The sequence below is a fragment of the Carcharhinus amblyrhynchos genome, chromosome 29 (assembly GCF_965287045.1).
Source record: "Carcharhinus amblyrhynchos chromosome 29, sCarAmb.v2.hapA, whole genome shotgun sequence".
Taxonomy (NCBI): Eukaryota; Metazoa; Chordata; class Chondrichthyes; order Carcharhiniformes; family Carcharhinidae; genus Carcharhinus; species Carcharhinus amblyrhynchos.
In genome coordinates, this window is record NC_137352.1 from 17,426,352 (window position 1) to 17,444,265 (window position 17,914).

The following is a 17,914-nucleotide window of genomic DNA, read 5'->3' on the forward strand; positions in this document are numbered from 1 at the left end:
TTATTAAGTAGACCTTTCATTGTTTAACAAATTGTCCTGATACTACATTAATTGTCTCCTCATCTGAAATTTACTGTCTTGGCCTCTGAACTACTTACAATATCCTATCAACCAGATTGACCTCAATAAAATTGCTACTGCATGTGAGGAACAAATTGTGGGCACTAATGGTAGGACATGAAACATTAGGGGGTTTCAGGTAAGAATTGGAACAGGTTTGTATCAATAAATGGGATTCATTATTCGAAGAAACATTTTAAGAAAGCACTGTGGATAGATGTGCTAGATAGTCCAAAGGTATTCTCATGAAACCATTACCATACTACAAAAGAACAACATTGGTATGAATGTGAGGAATGGAAATAGCAGCACTGTAGGGACCCTTCTCATCTGTGGCAGCCATTCCATTAAATGTTTATTAGCTCTTCCTATAGAGCTCATAGGCTCTACAAATAGTTAAAGTGCTCTGATAATTTAATAATTTAATTACAATTTGTTAATTGTGTCCAAAATACTTAACTCGACTATGATGTAATTAATATAGCAGAGATCTTGTGTTGTAATTCAATGGTTAGATAGGCATTTCAAAGTTGTGAAGCAAACAATAGGATACCAAGATCTTGTGATTCAGTGGTCTGATGTCTTTCCCCCTTCTAATACTCAACTTGGGCACCTTAACTTCAGAAAGAAATTTGAACTCCATTAAATGCTGGACCTCCGTGATTTATAATTAATGTTCATTTACCTAGATTTGTCAACATGTTTTCACAGATTATTTCCAGTACAGGCAAAAGACACAAAGTACACCAATTGCTAAACACTTTAACTTCGCTGCTAAAACACACTCATTATATTTCAGGTAAATTAAAGATTTAAATTTCTTACGAGAAAGCAGCTTTTCCTTCTTCAATGTCCTTGCCCTTAGATCCTGGACCAGGTTGTCCACAGAAATTAACAGCAATGCACATCAGCAGGCCACACTTATTAATGAAGTAGCAGGTGACATCCACAGCGACAAGCAAGATGAGGAAGACGACAATAAGAATGCCAACAATGGCACCGGTCCCCAGACTTGAACCATTTGATGGATCAGCTTCTAGAAGAAAGGGAATCAATTAGGTATTGAACAACACTCGACAATATAACAGATCAAGTACCCTTTATCCATGCATTCAAAACCAAACATTTTTTTGCATACAAAGTCTGCAACCCTAGCTGATGGGAACTTTGCCAACAATTCCCGACCTGTAGTGCAGGATATCTGAGTTGTTTGCCTTACCTTGTGCCCAGCTGCTCAGAGAGTCTTCTTCTGACCCAAACCCCAGCATTGCAACTAAGTTCAACCAATCAAATGCTGCCCCTTGGGCAAACAATGATATTGGATCCAAATGGGATCTGCGGGTCTTTGGAAGGTATGAGTGCCAAGCTTGATCTGCTAGAGGCTGCACTCCCCTGCTTCCCCAATTGTTTAATGTGCCACTGAGGAACACAATACCTTTCTCTCCAGCTCCTCACTACTAGCTAGGTTTCCAAAAGCCACTACTTATTCATCCTAACTAGGGTACACCACATCCGAAAACTAGGAGTTCCAGATAAAGGATACTTGATCTGTACTACATTTAAAAATGTGCAAAACACTGGTTTGGATCTAATCTGGTCAGAATTTTTTTCTAATCAATTTTTGTGTATAAAAATTTAGATTTTTTAAATTGAAAAGTGTCCCCATAAACAATTACCAGTCTGTCCTGTGGAACATTTTGCAAATGCTCTGTGTGTACCACAGGCTAAGGTTTGAGGAAGTGATGCTGCAAAATTACCAACTCATGGTTTCCGTTCAATAAGCCATACAAAAAATTTACTATTTGTATTGTTAGGGGATTATTTGTAGTGAGCTGTGAATGACAGTATAAAATTGAAATTGAGAAAAAATGTTTTACATTATTCCTTTACTTTTGAACTTCTCCAAAAGTCTAAACAGGGCACACCCAGGGAAAGACTGTGCTTTAAATGCTTGCAAATAATTTCTAAAACAAATTGTCTGGTCATTATCATACTGCTGCTGTTAGATCTTCCTGTGCACAAATTGGACAATATGGATGGGGGAGTTCTCCAATCTCATTTGCTCTGCCCCTGCTGCTCGTGAGAGTTCAATGCTCAATCCATTCACTGTAGGGGCACCACAGAATCTCAGCCAGGGGTGAGGCTAGAGGTTTCCGATGTGTTTTTCCAACATTACAACCATTAGGACTTCTACATTAAGAGACAATCTACCAAGTACCACAGCTGGCAGTGAGTGATGATATTACACGACACAAAGACGACCACAGCTTTGCTTGTCGTGATGTCAGAGTTGAGGCTCTCAAATGTTTATTCTCAAAAATGCCTCAAACACTTTCTGCTGGTGTTCCTGACGCTGCACAAGGGAAATATCAGGATTATCAGAATGAGGTACAGTAAACCCAGGCACACCATCCCCGCTCCCCCCAACCAAAAGCCAAAGAGCACGTCCAGCATTTCAGCTACGGATGGCGTACAGCATCGTAAGATTAAAGAGAAAAAACACAATATGTATTTAAACATCAGCCTGTAATGCACCATTTGTAATTAAATCATATAATTCTAGCCCATAAAGTTCAGTCTTCTTGGTTCTACCTGTGTTTTATTTTTGGTCACAAGTTGGTCTAGTTTGTAGGTCGAGTCTCATAATCTTGAAAGACCCCTACTGAATGCTACTGATTTACAGGTAAATGAATCATGAATTGAAGTGCCGAGACACGTTAGTATCAGCAGCTTGAGCTACATGTAGTGTAACAACTACATTGCTTCAAATGTCATGTTGACCTTAAGGCTTTTTGCTCTGCATCTGAGCCACTGAAGAAAACAACATGCTTGGATATGCCTGCTATTCTGACGAAAACGGGGGTCACATGACTATTACACGTTAAGAGGCTGAGTTAACAGCTGCAGGCTAGCTGATACCTGAGAATATCTAACTCAGCACTTTCAAACCTAGCCTTGGTTATTATATGTAGCATCTTCCATTTGGATATCTGAATTTACCTCTTTTGAGATGATCGTGGTAACTGTGTATAGTTATACTCATGTATCAACAGTAGCAGCAAGAAAAGATAGAAGCATTGGGGTCAACATTTCATTAGCTGTTTCGATTCCTTTAGGTATCTACACTAGCTTTTGTGATTTGCCAACACGGATACCTTTGTTACGCCACAGCTAGCCTTTCACCATAACAATTCTAAAATATCTTTACCAGGTCCAAAGTGGAAGAACTCACACTTCCTCACAGGGAAATCCACAACTTTGCTTTGTCATCCATTTGTAATCAGCTGAAGGCCCGATGCTGATCCTTGGTGAACACATTAGATCCCACCAATCAAAAAAAAAATTCTTCATTCCTAGGGGAGGCACAGTGGTTAGCATTGCTGCTTCATTATGCCAGGTTTGATTCCCAGCAATGGTCACTGTCTGTGTGGAGTTTGCACATGCTCCACATGTCTGCATGGGTTTCCTCTGGTTTCCTCCCAGGTTCTGAAAGATGTGCTGGTTAGCTGCATTGACCCGAACAGGGACTGTGGAGACTTGGGGAATTTCACAGTAACTTCATTGTAGTGTTAATGTAAGCCTGACTTGTGACTAATACATAAACTTGACTTTACTTACTTCTCCAAATCAATTACATAGTCACAATGTTACCTCCAATGCCATAGCTTTTTGAAATAATGTGTGCACCTTATTAAATGCTTTCTGGAAGATCATATAGATAACCTTCATACTTACTCTTCCCTATGCATCACGCTAGCAACTTTCATAAAATCTTGAACTAAATTAGTCATACATGACCTCCCATTTAAAAATTCATGGTAATTTTTTCTTCAGCTCAGACTTCCTTGCCAATATGTTCAATTATATTAATATCAGTGAACTCTCTCATCCACATTCTGTATGGAGAAAGGGGTGGAGTACAGGGGAGGGGACACCTTTGACCAGAAATTTAACTGGATCGGCTATACAAATACTGCAGCTACACAAGCACCCCCACTAGCAAGTTCCCCTCCGAGTCAAACGATCTCCTGACTTGGAAATATGTCACTGTTCCTTCACCAATGCTGCATCAAAATTCTGGAACTCCCTCTTAACAGCACCGTGCCACATGTACTGTACGGCCACAAGATGACTCACCAAGAGTTTCTCAAGAGCAATTAAGTATGGGCTATTAATGTTGGCATTATCAGTGACGTCCATTCATGTAAGGAAGTGAAGGGCTGTGTATTTGACAGTGAGAAACTCACCAGTGGACTTCTCAAAGCCTTTCCTTCACTTCACAAGACACAAGTCAGGAGTGTGATGGAATATTCTCCTTTGCCTGAATAGCTGCAGCTCCAACAACTCTCAAGCCGTTCAAAACTATCCATGATAAAGCAGCCCACGTGATTGACACCCCATTCAGCATCATAAACATTCAACACCCAATTGATTTGTTACTCCACCTTTAATACAGATTTCACTAACATGCTCTCAATTTATTTTTAACTATCAGGGCTGTTGTTACAAGATAACATTAGGGGGAGATGGTGGCATAGTGGTAATATCACTGAACTAGCTCTCTAGAAGTCCAAGTTAACGATTTGGGGACATGGCAATTGGTGTGATTTAAATTCAGTTAATAAACCTAGAGTTGAATTTTTAAAAAATTAAATGGCAGAAGATTTAAATGCCTTGACAGCTTACTTTGACAGTCCTGCTGAGCTTTTGCACTTTTTGTTCACATTCACGTCTAATTTTAATAATCCAAAATGCCACTTGTCCTCCCTGGAAGGGCAACTTCCCTCTCCCAAAGACGGCTGATTTCTCTCCTGAGTTCATATGCAGAAGGGCACAGTACTTCACCAAATGAGCACCCTACCTCTCGTAAAAAAAACTGCAGAGTTTAGATCTTCCACCAGGTCTAACAGGCACAATTTGTATTTATCACTCCCTACCTTCTAAAAACCAGATCAGACTAAAGGCAGTTTGATTTTAACACATGATAAGGGAATGGCCAGGTCCAGTGGCAAGACCTCTGGATTCAGAGCTTCAGCACCATTTTTGCTAAGGTGAAGTCTCTCTCTCTCTCTCTCTCTGCCTGCACTAACATTCAGGTCTCATTTTGATTCAAAACGATTACCTCTTGATTTTTCATTTTATCTGAGTAGTCTGAGAAATCTCTTTCGTTTGCAGAAAATACTGAGGAATGAAACTAATCAGTTCAGTCTCTAATTGGAGCTTCCTTCACGATGCAGCACTATTACATCCACATTGTTTTAAATGCCATCCAATTGAATCGGCATCTGTCCAAATTAGATTAACTGATATTCAATAAGACTGATATGATTATATTTCATCAAGTATTGAATATGTATGCCAGTTAAGTTGTTTAAAGGTGATAAATAATTATAACCTTCCCATGCGATTCAGATGGAGCTTCAAGCAACTGGAAAATGAATGTCTTAGATTTGCAGACTTGGTTGAATGATGGTATTTTTCATCAGTTAAAAAAAAACACTTTCTGAAGTTCCTACTGACAGATTTCCATGTTACAATGAATGTTCTGCCAAAACATAGGTTTGAAACCAAAACAATAACCCATCGCTTGTCACAAACAGCATTTTGTCTTCCACCATGCTACCCATCATGTCCCTGGGCTGTGCTTCTCATGGCAGCCCACTATACAGTGTGACTCACGTCTTCTGGAATTTATAACAATTTTACTTGGATCGGCCCCAAATTGATTCTCAACAGTTCTCGCAGCTAATTTCACACACATATTTTAGGATTGCTCAATGGAGAAATTTGTATTACACAATGCCCACAGGGAGATGAATAAATAATGATGCCCCGTGTTCTTTGTGGCCACTATAACATTCCTCCTACCCCCCTACTCCCTCAGGTCCACAACACCCCCACTACCCCTGCTGGGAAGGAGTTAATTTTGCCACTTGGCGACTGGTTTGAAAACAGCCAGAAGCCACACTGGATCTGGAGGTGTGAATCATGATCGGGGACTTTGGAGGGAACACCAGTGTCACTGGTGCGTCTTCAGGATTTGTTTCACTTGGGGCATCTGCTTCCTCAGTTTCCACTGCCAAGTCTGTTCCTTGGCCATCTGGAAGAATAGGGTCTGGATTAGCCTCGAGTTGCTGTCCTAAACTGGCGGTGGCCATCTCCATGGCTGGTAGCAAAGCCTGCTTTAGGGCTGATTCCCTGCTTCTCAGGTGATCTAGGTGTTCTTTTGTGACCTTGTCCTGGACCTTCACCGTTTAGGACAGCATGGTGGCACAGTGGTTAGTACTGCTGCCTCACAGCGCCAGGGACCTGGGTTCGATTCCCAGCTTGGGTGACTGTCTTGCAGACTGCAAGTTTTTCCCGTGTCTGCGTGGGTTTCCACTGGGTGCTCCAGTTTCCTTCCACAGTCTGAAAGACGTACTGGTTAGGCGCACTGACTATGCTAAATTCTCTCTCAGTGTACCCAAACAGGTTCTGGAATGTGGCAAGTAGGGGATTTTCACAATGACTTCATTGCAGTGTTAATGTAAGCCTACTTGTGGCACTAATAAATAAACTTTAAATTTTGACCCATTTTCTCTATTAGGATCCCTGTGACCCAGCCTGAAGCATCCCAAAGTTCCTCACGTAAACTAGATCACTTCTTTCAAACATCCTCTCTGCTTTTGCAGAATCAGTTGTTTCCTGGATCTCTTGTCTGGGCTTCACCCTCTCACCAGGTTTGGAAACACAGGGCTTAGTCATGCGTAAAGCCAACATCCCATTAATAATTCTGCTGGAGTGATTCATGGTGAAGCATGGAGGGTGGTTCTGTAATCAAATAAAAAACATTTCACTTTGGTCCTTACGGGTGCCGCAGGCTGTTTCTTCATGACAGTTTTAAAAGTCTGTACTACCTGTTCCACCAGCCTATTTGAAGATGGGTGGTAAGGTGCTGTCTTAATGTATTTGATGCCATTAGAAAGCGTGAAGTTTTGGAAGTCACTACTGGTGTAGATGGTACCATTGTCAGACACCAAGGCTTCTGGCTTGAAGTATGTACACAAGCTCTGTTGCGCCATCCAATTGTGGCACGCAAGGTCAAATTCACACGGTGTACCTCTAACCATTTAGAATGCCCATCTACCACAATCAGGAGCATGGAGCCCATAAAAGGCATTGCACAGTCCACCTGCACTCTCACGCCTGCCAGACCACTCCCATCGGTATAAAAAGGCTAAAGGAGGAAACTTATAATTATCCTGCATAGATTGCACTGCCTTACTAAGTTCATGATATCTAAGTCAAGGCTAGACCATCAAACGTAGCACCGGGCCAGCATTTTCTTTTTCGATATTCCATGGTGGACACTATGTAGTTCCTTGAGCATCAAATGCCATCCTGGGTGAGGAACAGCCGCCTGAGACCCCCAGAGGATTTTACCGCCCTCCACACAGAACGCATTTCTTTTTGTCAAGAAGGGTTTCATTTCTTCTGAGGTTTGTCCTTGGAGTTCACCATTCAGGATCACATGCTTCACTTTTGATAGAATTGGATTTCTTTGCATCCAGGTCTTAATCTGCTTTCCGGATACCAGAAGGGTCTCTAAAAAACTTAAGGCTATCATAACTTCTTCAAGTGCCAATGGAGTAGGTTCAAGGGGAGCAGAAGGCAGCTCTAAGCATCAACATTCACTATTCGGGTTCTGGGATCACATTCTAAAACATATTCCGTAGCAGCAATTAGCTGAGCTGTATCCAGGCAGAGGCAATAAGGAGGATTGCCTTACTTTCGTTGAATAGCCTAAGTAGAGGCTTGTGGTCTGTCACTATTTTGAAGTGCCTACCAAAGACGTACGGATTAAATCGCAATTTGTGAGCACATCTGCATCGGAGAGGGCCCTGGATGGCTAATCAATGGGTCTTTCTGATCCATCTTTCCAATGATGCAGAAGAACAGCCCTGATCCCAGAAGACGTGCTGCATGGCAGGATAAGTTCCTTCTTGGGATCAAAATATGCTAACAGGTTTGACGACAATTATTATTGTTTTACCTTGTCGAAGGTCTCAGCCTGGGGTTCCTTCTTGGACCATCGCTGGTGCTTCTGCAGCAGGGTGTGCAAAGGGGCCAGTATGGTAGCCAAGTCCAGAATTAATTTCCCGTAGTAGTTTACGAATCCTAAGAAGGGTTTTAACTCCGATATTTTTCAGGGCTGGTGTCCCCATGATTACTTCCTTTTCCACAGGAGGCACCTTTCGCATCCACCCAATAAACCAAATAGGTCACTTCCTTTACCTGAAGGGCACACCTTTCTCTCTTTTGGAATTCCCCAGCTCTTGAAAATCACTTTAGCACTGCTTCCAGATTCTCTAAATGCTCGTGGACAACATCATAATCATGGGCACCTCAGTACAAGAATACTGCCACTTTAGGTGACCTCTGAATTATGTTTCTCATTGTCTGCTGAGACATTGCACACACTAGCGTGACCCCAAAGGACAAGTAGGTATATTCATGTAAGCCTTGTGTGTATTGATTGTAACGTATTCCCGAGATGCCTACTCTAGTTTGATTGAAGATAAGCATGGTTCATGTCCAGCTTTGTGAACATCTGCTCACCAGCTAGTTAGGTGTACAAGTCCTCAATTCTGAGCATGGGTACTTTTCTCATTTAGAGACCCAGTTGACCATTGACTTATAATTCCCACAGATGAGGCCAGGGATGATAGGTACGGTGCGCCCCGAAAATTGTACGGGTCTTGTACTACCCAGGCCCGCATTCAGCCTCCACTTTCTCTAATAGACACTAAGGGGACAGGTCTTTTCTCCATAACTTTAGGATGTGGAATCAGGCTTGACATGAATTTTGATTTGAACCCCTCTGATCTTCCTGAGTCCTTCCTGTCTGCTAATAACTTCATACAGTCCCCCCTCGCCTAGCCAGAAGATCACCAACTAGTTAAACTGGATTTGCTGGAGCCAATCTCTCCCCATTAGACTTGGTCCTTGCCCACACACAACGATGAGAGAGAATCGGGCTGATTGCTGCCTATAGGTCACTGGGGTAATTGTAGTACCTTTTATCCTTTATGGTTGAGTCTGGCTCGTGTTCTCCAATTTCAAAAATTGACCATCGGTTTGGAGGTCGTTATTTGTCAGCTCCCAATAATGGGTCACGTTTGCTTACAATAACTCAAACCAACGCTCTAGACTTACAATTCCCCAGTCCCACTTGCTCAATAGGGAAACTCGTATTTCACGAAGCCATGGGGGGATCTGTTAAAGTTCGTGGCCACTATAACAGATAGTGTATAGACAACTGAACAGTAGACAAGTTACACTTCATGAAGAGTGAAGGCGAAATAAGAGAACATTAATATTCAAGCAAAGGAGTGAACATGGAAATGGATGTGCGCAACATTGCATGGTGAGGATGAGTAACGTTGGTAACAAATTGGAGGTAGAGTTTAATTTTCAGTTCAGCATCAAATAGGATGCCAACGTTTTGTATCATTTGGTTCAGTCAGGTAGTAAACAGGCAAGAGAGGAAAAACTTGTATTTATACAACAATGTCTGAACGTCTCAAAGTGGTTTATAGCCCATGAAATACTTTTCAGATGTAGTTACTTTTTTAATGCGTGGAAAAGCAGCAGCCAATTTGTTTGCAACATTTTCCTACAAAAGCAATGAAATCATGACCAGCACACATTTCTGGTGATAGAATCACAGAATCGTATGGCACAATTGGAGGCCATTTGCCCATCATGCATTTGTCAGCTCATTAAAAGTGTAATCCAGTTAGTCCCTGCCCTTTCCCCCAACACTTTGCAACCTTCCTCCTACCCCTTCCCCCCCCAAGTATTTATTATTAATTTGTTTACATCACCCTCTCAGACAATGCATTCCAGAGGATTATGAGTCGCTGTTTAAAAAATATTCTTGCTTTACCTCTGGTTTTTCTGCAAACTACCTGTTTGGCTGAAGAACCAATGTTGGTGCCAGGACATTCCTTACGTTATTTCATGGGATGTGGATGTTGCTACAAGGCCAGCATTATTTGCCCACCCTTAATTACCCTTCAACTGAGTGGCTTGCTAAGCTATTGCAATGAACAGTTAAGAGTCAATCACTTTACTATGGCCTGGAGTCACATTTAGACTAGATCAGGTGAGAATGGCAACTATTAATTCTCTAAAGGGCATTCTCTAAAGTAACTTGATAGGCTTTTACAAACTAAAAAAATGTATTTGCCATAGTCACCATTACAGACACTAGCTTTGGGTTGCTGATTTCACTAATTGAATTTAGATGTCATTTGCTGCCACGGTGGGATTTGAAACAATGTTCCCACAGCATTAGACTATCTGTCCAGTGAAATTATCACTACACTACTATCTCCACATTAAGAGAACATTTCTGCTCTTCTTCAAATAGTGCCATGGAATCTTCTATGTCCACCAGAAAAGGCCAACAAGGTCCGATTTCAACATCTCATCTGGAAAATATCATCTCTGATAGTTCAGCACTCATAGAATCCCTACAGTGCGGAGGGAGGCCATTTTTCCATCGAGCCTGCATTGACAACAATCCCACCCATGTCCTATCCCCATAATCCCACAAATTTACTCTGCAAGTGTCCTGACACTAACAGGCAATTTAACACGACCAATCCACCTAACCTACATATCTTTGGACTGTGGGAGGAAACTGGAGCACCCAGAGGAAATGCCCACCGGTGAGAGGGGGGTGGGGGGGAGAGAAAAACCATGCAAACTCCAAAACTCCTCACAGTAACCCAAGGACAGAAGTGAACCTGGGTTCCTGGCACAGTGAGGCACCATTTAAGAGGCATCTGCATGGGTGCACGATTAGGGAAAGAATAGAAGTATATGGACCGAGTAAGGACAGAAAGTTTTTTTTTAGTTTAGTTAGGGCATCATGATTGGTTGATTGGTAACTTTTGCTACCAAATAAACCTGTTGGACTTTAACCTGGTATTGTGCGACTTCTTACTGTGTTTACCGCAGTCCAATGCCGGCATCTCCACATTGTGATTGGCACAGGCTTGGAGGGCCGAAGGACCTGCTCCTGTGCTGTACTTTTCTTTGTTCTTTGATACTGAATTGTTGACTTGGATTCTGTGCCCATGTCTCTGAAGGGGAAATTAAAATTACAACTGAAGAAACAATCTTCTGAAAGGAGCCTGTGGGCACTGAGCCCACATGTGGGCTTTGAGCCATGGCTCACATCAAGTACACAGTAAATTATGTGCCATTTTACTAAACATTACAGATTATGTTCTCACAGTCTTAATTTAAGTGCTTCCACAGATACGTTCGTGATAATACATCTAAATAGCAGAGGGTGTGTAGTTGGAAAACCAACTCATCACATTAAAATCTAACTTAACTCACACTTTCAGGATCAACGTTCTCACAATAATGAAGGATGCCAAAAAGAAACCAAGCATTAAGATCTCCCTCTCAAGTAGCTCCACCTCGTCAAATAAATAATGCAAATTTTCTGTAGCTTTTCTTTTTTAGAATAGGTCCAGGAATGTGCATGCGACATGGGCACCAATTTTTAGTAGTGAAAGAAAGAGTATTTTGGTTTCTGCCTAATGTAACGATTTGGAAGCTTCACCCAGCCACCCAATACAGCATTTGTGCAATCTCCAAGTAGTAGCACAATACAAAGGTTGATTAATTTACTGCTTTCAACAACCACTGCAATTAAATAGTCAGATACAGTTCTGTTCACAATAAACAATCAGCAGTTCTGGTGAAAGGTTATTGACTGAAATGCTAAAGGGTGGAAATTTATCTGTGGCTGTGGAGCTGAATGTTAATGTTTGGCACACAATTCTATTGAGTCAATGAAAATGATTATTAAGCATTTATAACCAATACCACTCATTTCTGGCAACATTAACTTCTAATCCTAACTCCATTTCATTTCCTACAGGTGCCACATGAACCACGTAGCACTTCCTGGAGCAGAAAACTGCAAGAAATTACAAAAGGTCATGAACGTAGTCCAATCCATCACGCATGCAAACCAACCTCCCATCCATTGACTGTGTCTACACTTCCCACTGCCACGGCAAAACAGCCAGCATAATTAAGGTCCCAATGCACCCCGGACATACTCTGTTTCACCTTCTTCTGTAGGGAAAAAGAAGTCTGAAGTCACATACCAATTGACTCAAGAACAGCTCCTTCCCTGCTACCATCAGAATTTTGAATGGACTTACCTCACATTAGAATTGATTTTTTTGACACCCTAGCTATGACTGTAACATTACATTCTGCACTCAGTCATTTCCTTCTCTATGAATGGTATGCTTTGTCTATATAGCGTGTAAAAAGCAATACTTCCACTGTACACTAATACAAGTGACAATAATAAATCAAATCAAATAACATTTGCAACACTTCTGGATGAGACCAATCCCCCTTTCCCTGCAAGTTTCTTAAGTCATAAATGTTTTAAAGTTTACTTATTAGTGTCACAACTTGGCTCAAACACTGTAATGAAGTTACTGTGAAAATCTCATGGTCTCCATACTCTGGCACCTATTTGAGTACACTAAGGGAAAACTTAGCACAGCCAATGCACCTAACCAGTATGTCTTTTGGACTGTGGGAGGAAACCACAGCATCCGAAGGAAACCCAAGCAGACATGGGGAGAACTCTGCACAGACAATTACCCAAGCCTGGAATCGAATCCGGGTCCCTGACGTTGAGGTACCAGTGCTAACCACCACTCCGGGTGCTCCAGTTTCCTCCCACAGTTCAAAGATGTGCAGGTTGGTGGATTTGTCATGCTGAATTTCCTCTTGATGTCCAAAGATGTGTAGGTTAGGTGGATGAGCCATGGTAATTGTGATGGGTTACAGGGATAGGGACTGGGGTGTGGACCTGGAAAAGATGCTCTTTCAGAGGTTCGGTGCAGACTTGATGGGTGAAATGGCCTCCTTCTGCACTGTAGGGATTCTATGATAAAGCACTTTATGATGTGGTCATGAAAAGTGCTACATAGATGCCTTACTTTTTTCTGAATCCTTTGGCACCATTCCCATTTCCAAGGAAGATTGAAATATTAGGACACAGTTGTCTTCTAATCCCACATTTACTTCCCTCAGCAACCAAGAATCCTTCCTAACCATACCAAATGATGTGTACTTTGAGTTCTGGAAAAATCTAGGAATGGAATAGAACTGGTTGGATCAAATCACAGGGACCAAAAATGGAGTACAACTTAGAATCACAAGGATTTTTGTTTGCCTCCCACTCCAGTGATACTGTTTCATGGAAGCAACAGGGATCTCACCCATGGGTGGAGGGTTGGCGGGAACCCTTGTCATCTCTTTTGGGGAAAGCCCACCCAATTAATTGTCACTTGGATCTCTTCTTCAACGTTTATTTATTAGTCACAAGCAAGGCTTACATTAACACTGCAATGAAGTTACTGTGAAATTCCCCTAGTTGCCACACTCTGGCGCCTGCTCGGGTCTATGCACCTAACCAGCGCGTCTTTCAGACTGTGGGAAGAAACCGGAGCACCCGGAGGAAATCCACGCAGACACGAGGGGAACATGCAAACTCCACACAGACAGCGACCCAAGCCAGGAATTGAACCTGGGTCTCTGGCACAGTGAGGCAGCAGTGCTAACCACTGTGCCACTGTACCGCCCTGAGGCAGACACTGGGTAGAAGTCCTGTGCAAGAGCTACTGACTAATCAGAGGCTGGCAGCTCTTAGCGCTTGTCAGCGGCAAGGTGGCATAGTGGCTGTTGAAGGCATGGTACTGAATAGACTGAGGATTAGTGCTGGACGCTGGGTTAACTGGTGAGTGAGAGCCAAATGGAGTTATGGGTAGGGGGATTGCTGGCTGTGGAGATGTGGGGGAGGGGGTGGGAGGGATGTCAACCAAAAGGCAGTGAGGGTGGTTGCCCGTGGCTGATGCTGGGTCCCTCATTGAGGCACTGAGTGCTTCACAATGAGAGACACCAGTCTCTACACCTCCACAGAGAACCTGAAAACAATTTGCTGGGGTTTTCTCTTCAGACTCCCCACGTGGCGACAGGGCATGCTGGTTTTAACAGAATGGTGGCAGGAAATTTTTTAGCTCATGCCTGCCACAGGACAGTTTACCATCAGTGAAATTCAAGCCTGGAACCTCAGATGATTGCCCTTGATTTGTGGATTACTAGTTCAGTGATCTGTACCACTCGATCACTAGAGGAACAGTGGCAAAATCCAAAGGAGGAGGGAGACATATTAAATTCTGTCTCAGAGGCTATTGGCCATGGAATCATTTACACAGCTTTCAGCAAGTTGTTCATTAGCCTGAAAAATACCTCTGACATTCCACACCATCCTCAAAGGAAGGCCAGAGTGTGAGGACAGACAAGACAAACAAAACAATTCTGATTCTGCTTTGTGTTTTCTACTGAGTTCTTTTCTACCATTGGAAGAGACCTCACTCATGAGGTTGAAACCCTCCAGAACTCTCAGATTCTCCAGGAAATGAAGCACAATCTCACTGATACTGTTAAAGTCAAATCATAGGGGATTGATTTTCTTCCACACTTTCATTTATTAAAAAATATTGAAGATATTGAAAGAAAGAGTATTTGACTGGCTATGCAGTGTGTTGAGAGGTGATCATGTTGAAATCTTCAGGAATACCCCAATCAGTTAGAAATCCTATGTCCCCAAAATATGACTGCCATTTATAACCAATGATGTGGAGATGCTGGCGTTGGACTGGGGTAAACACAGTAAGAAGTCTCACAACACCAGGTTAAAGTCCAACAGGCTTATAGTGGCTTTTACTACCAAATAAACCTGTTGGACTGTAACCTGGTATTGTGAGACTTCTTACTATGTATAACCAATATCAGAGGTATGAAAATTCTCTGGGGCAAACTGCCCTTTAATTTATTGAAGATGCAGAACAAAACTCAAGCTACATTGGGTTCCATTGAGGCTTTCCTTCTGTGGTTGAAGTGGCAACATGGTGGCACAGTGGTCAGCACTGCTGCCTCACAGCACCAGGGATATGGGATTCGATTCCTGACTTGGATCACTGTCTGTGTGGAATCTGCATGTTTTCCCCATGTCTGTGTGATTTTCCTCCGGGTGCTCCGGTTTCCTCCCAAAGATGTGCTGGTTAGGTGCATTGGCCGTGCTAAATTCTCCCTCAGTGTACCCGAACAGGTGCCAGAGTGTGGCGACAAGGTGATTTTCACAGTAACTTCATTGCAGTGTTAGTGTAAGCTTACTTGTGTCACCAATAAATAAACTTTAAACTTGTGGCAATACCATACATGCAATTTTCAATGAGTGCTTATATCGGAAAGCAGGTGGGAAAAGGGCTCACACTATCCACTCAATATCTCCAGCAAGAGTCTAAACTGTTTTACGTTTAGGCCTCACTTGAATATTTTGGGGAAGCTGCAAGAAGGGAGAGATGGTCGAGACTTGGCATGAGATGTTGATTTTAAAAACTTAATAAAGGTCTTCTCCTACTTTGTGGGGACATGCCAGCCTCACATTGAGGCCTACTCTAAATGTTGGACAAATCATCTCCAATTTCTGGTGTAAAGGGTGTGGTTTGTATTTATGCTGTGCACTGTACTCCATAACTGTAAAAGCAACTTACTGGCTTGGGTCACTGTCAGTATGGAGTTTGCACATTCTCCCCATGTCTGTGTGAATTTATCCGGGTGTTCCGGTTTCCTCTCACAGTCCAAAGATGTGCAGATTAGGTGCATTCTCCCTCAGTGTACCTGAATAGGCACTGGAGTGTGGCAACTAGTGGATTTTCACAGTAACTTCATTGCAGTGTTAATGTGAGCCTACTTGTGAGTAATAAACAAACTTTTAAACTTTTTTTTAACTTGAAACCACTTTCATACTTGCACTCATTAGTTTAGATTTGGTAGACTAGGACCTGTAAAACAGCCCTCACACTTATATTACTAAGTAGAGCTCAATTATCCCAGAAGACCTGAATTTTCACTCTCTTCTCTGGAAAATTCCCAGCTCTCTTTTGGTTCCAGGGACATGGGTGCCAACTTGAACCATACTTACTACTCCCCAGAAATAGGTAATATATATACTGGGAGACAGCTCATTGTTTAATTTGGATTCCTGAAAATATGCAAGTATAAAAGTACTAGTACAAATATGGTTGAAATCTAAAAGAGAGCAATTTATAGGGGTGGCATGGTGGCACACTTCTGCCTCACAGAGCCAGGGACCTGGGTTCGATGGGTGACTTAGGTCACTGTCAGTGTGGAGTCTGCATTTCTCCGTTGTTTCTTCCAGGTGCTCCAGTTTCCTCCCACAGTCCATAAGACATGCCACTTAAGTGCACTGGCCATGCTAAGTTCTCCTTCCATATACCCGAATAGGTGCCAGAATGTGGCAACTTGGGGATTTTCACACTAACTTCAGTGTTAATGTAAGCCGACCTGTGAATAAAATAATAATAAAGAAACAAGGCGTGTTTCAGATATGCAAGCCCCAATCCTTAACGGGCCAGCCAATTAATGGTTGGGGGTGGGCTCGCTGTCCAATTAAGGATGGCTGTTGGGTTTCAGAAGGCCAATGGGAAGACCTCTAGCACTGACACAGCTGCCGTGTGACTTGCTGATGTTTCCAACATTTCTGTTGTCATTTTCAGATGAGATACCTCATCTGAAACATAATGGACAACCGGTGGAAAGACCAACAAAGGGCGCTTTGCAAGTGCCAGCTAACTTCATGTCCTAGGTGTTGATATCCATAGGAAATATTGACAGTATTTTACTTGCACACGGAGGATGAAGAATTTAAGAAGAATAGACTGAGTGTTCTTTTCCTTACCGCACTTCTCACACAATGTTCAGACTTGGCAAAACACAGCCTGGCAAACTCTTAGTTCATTGATTTTTGAAATATGATGAGTCACTGAAAATGTCACTATTTCCTACAAGAAATTAGTAAAGCTATTCATGCTCGGTTCTACTCAGTCTGGTATCTTCTGTGAAAAATAAAGGCATTATATTGTCAGAGTTTAAATTACTTACAAGTCAGCACTACAATCTGCCTACAGTCACACTTGAATCTGATTTTGGAAGCACTGTATTATCTAGGTGGGCATTTAATAAAGTTCTGACAATCTGTTCCATATATATTGCACCAAAGAATGGTATGCTAATTCGCAATAACATCCAAGTGAAATTAAACATTGTGTCACATCACTTACACCATTGAACACATCAACACTTTAGTTTAAATCATATGATGTCTAAAAGGGGACCTTGTTACCCGTTGCCATCTAATCCTACTTCCATTGTTGAGAGTGAAAAACTATGGGCAATAGTATAAAAGTTGTTTTCTTGCCAACACTATAAACTTTGTATCTTGGTTTCGAAGGTTTAGCACAACTCAGGGCTGAGGTAACAACACATTCTCAATTCCAATACAGCTTTCAAGAAACATCTTTCCAAAGGCTTGACAAATACTTTGTACATTATAAATTGAAAAGTAGAAACTTAATGAATGACAAACATTTCCCTACTCAATACTTCCAGAATAAAATTGTGGACTTTACACTTGGGTTATCCTTTTCCTAGCAACACATTCTGCTATTTTGCTTTTAGACCTTTAGGGCTGACCTTTATTCTGCTGTTAACACCTACTGTAGACCAAGGCTTTCATCTTTGTCTTGTGGTCCTTGACATCTTTATCAATGAATCACTCCCATCCTTCAACCTGTCCCTGACCTTCTACCTTATACTATCTGCTGTTCCTTTTGTTCAAATATCACAAACCCATTATATTTCTACTTACATCCAGTTCAAAAGAAGTCACTTTGGA

At 42.0% G+C, this 17,914-nt stretch overlaps 1 protein-coding gene across 14 annotated transcripts in view; it reads right to left on the reverse strand.

The window, feature by feature from the left end:
• Nucleotides 1-17,914, reverse strand: part of LOC145359853 (neural cell adhesion molecule 1-like) — a 515,972-nt gene that overhangs the window by 11,031 nt on the left and 487,027 nt on the right. For 7 of the 14 annotated variants that reach the window (XM_080214669.1, XM_080214666.1, XM_080214668.1 and 4 more), the window contains one exon: nt 886-1,093. In XM_080214669.1, coding sequence (XP_080070795.1) covers nt 886-1,093 — 208 coding nt within the window. Of the gene's footprint in view, nt 1-885; nt 1,097-17,914 lie in introns of all 14 variants that reach the window. The other 7 variants (XM_080214670.1, XM_080214667.1, XM_080214659.1 and 4 more) reach the window with 1 other exon arrangement.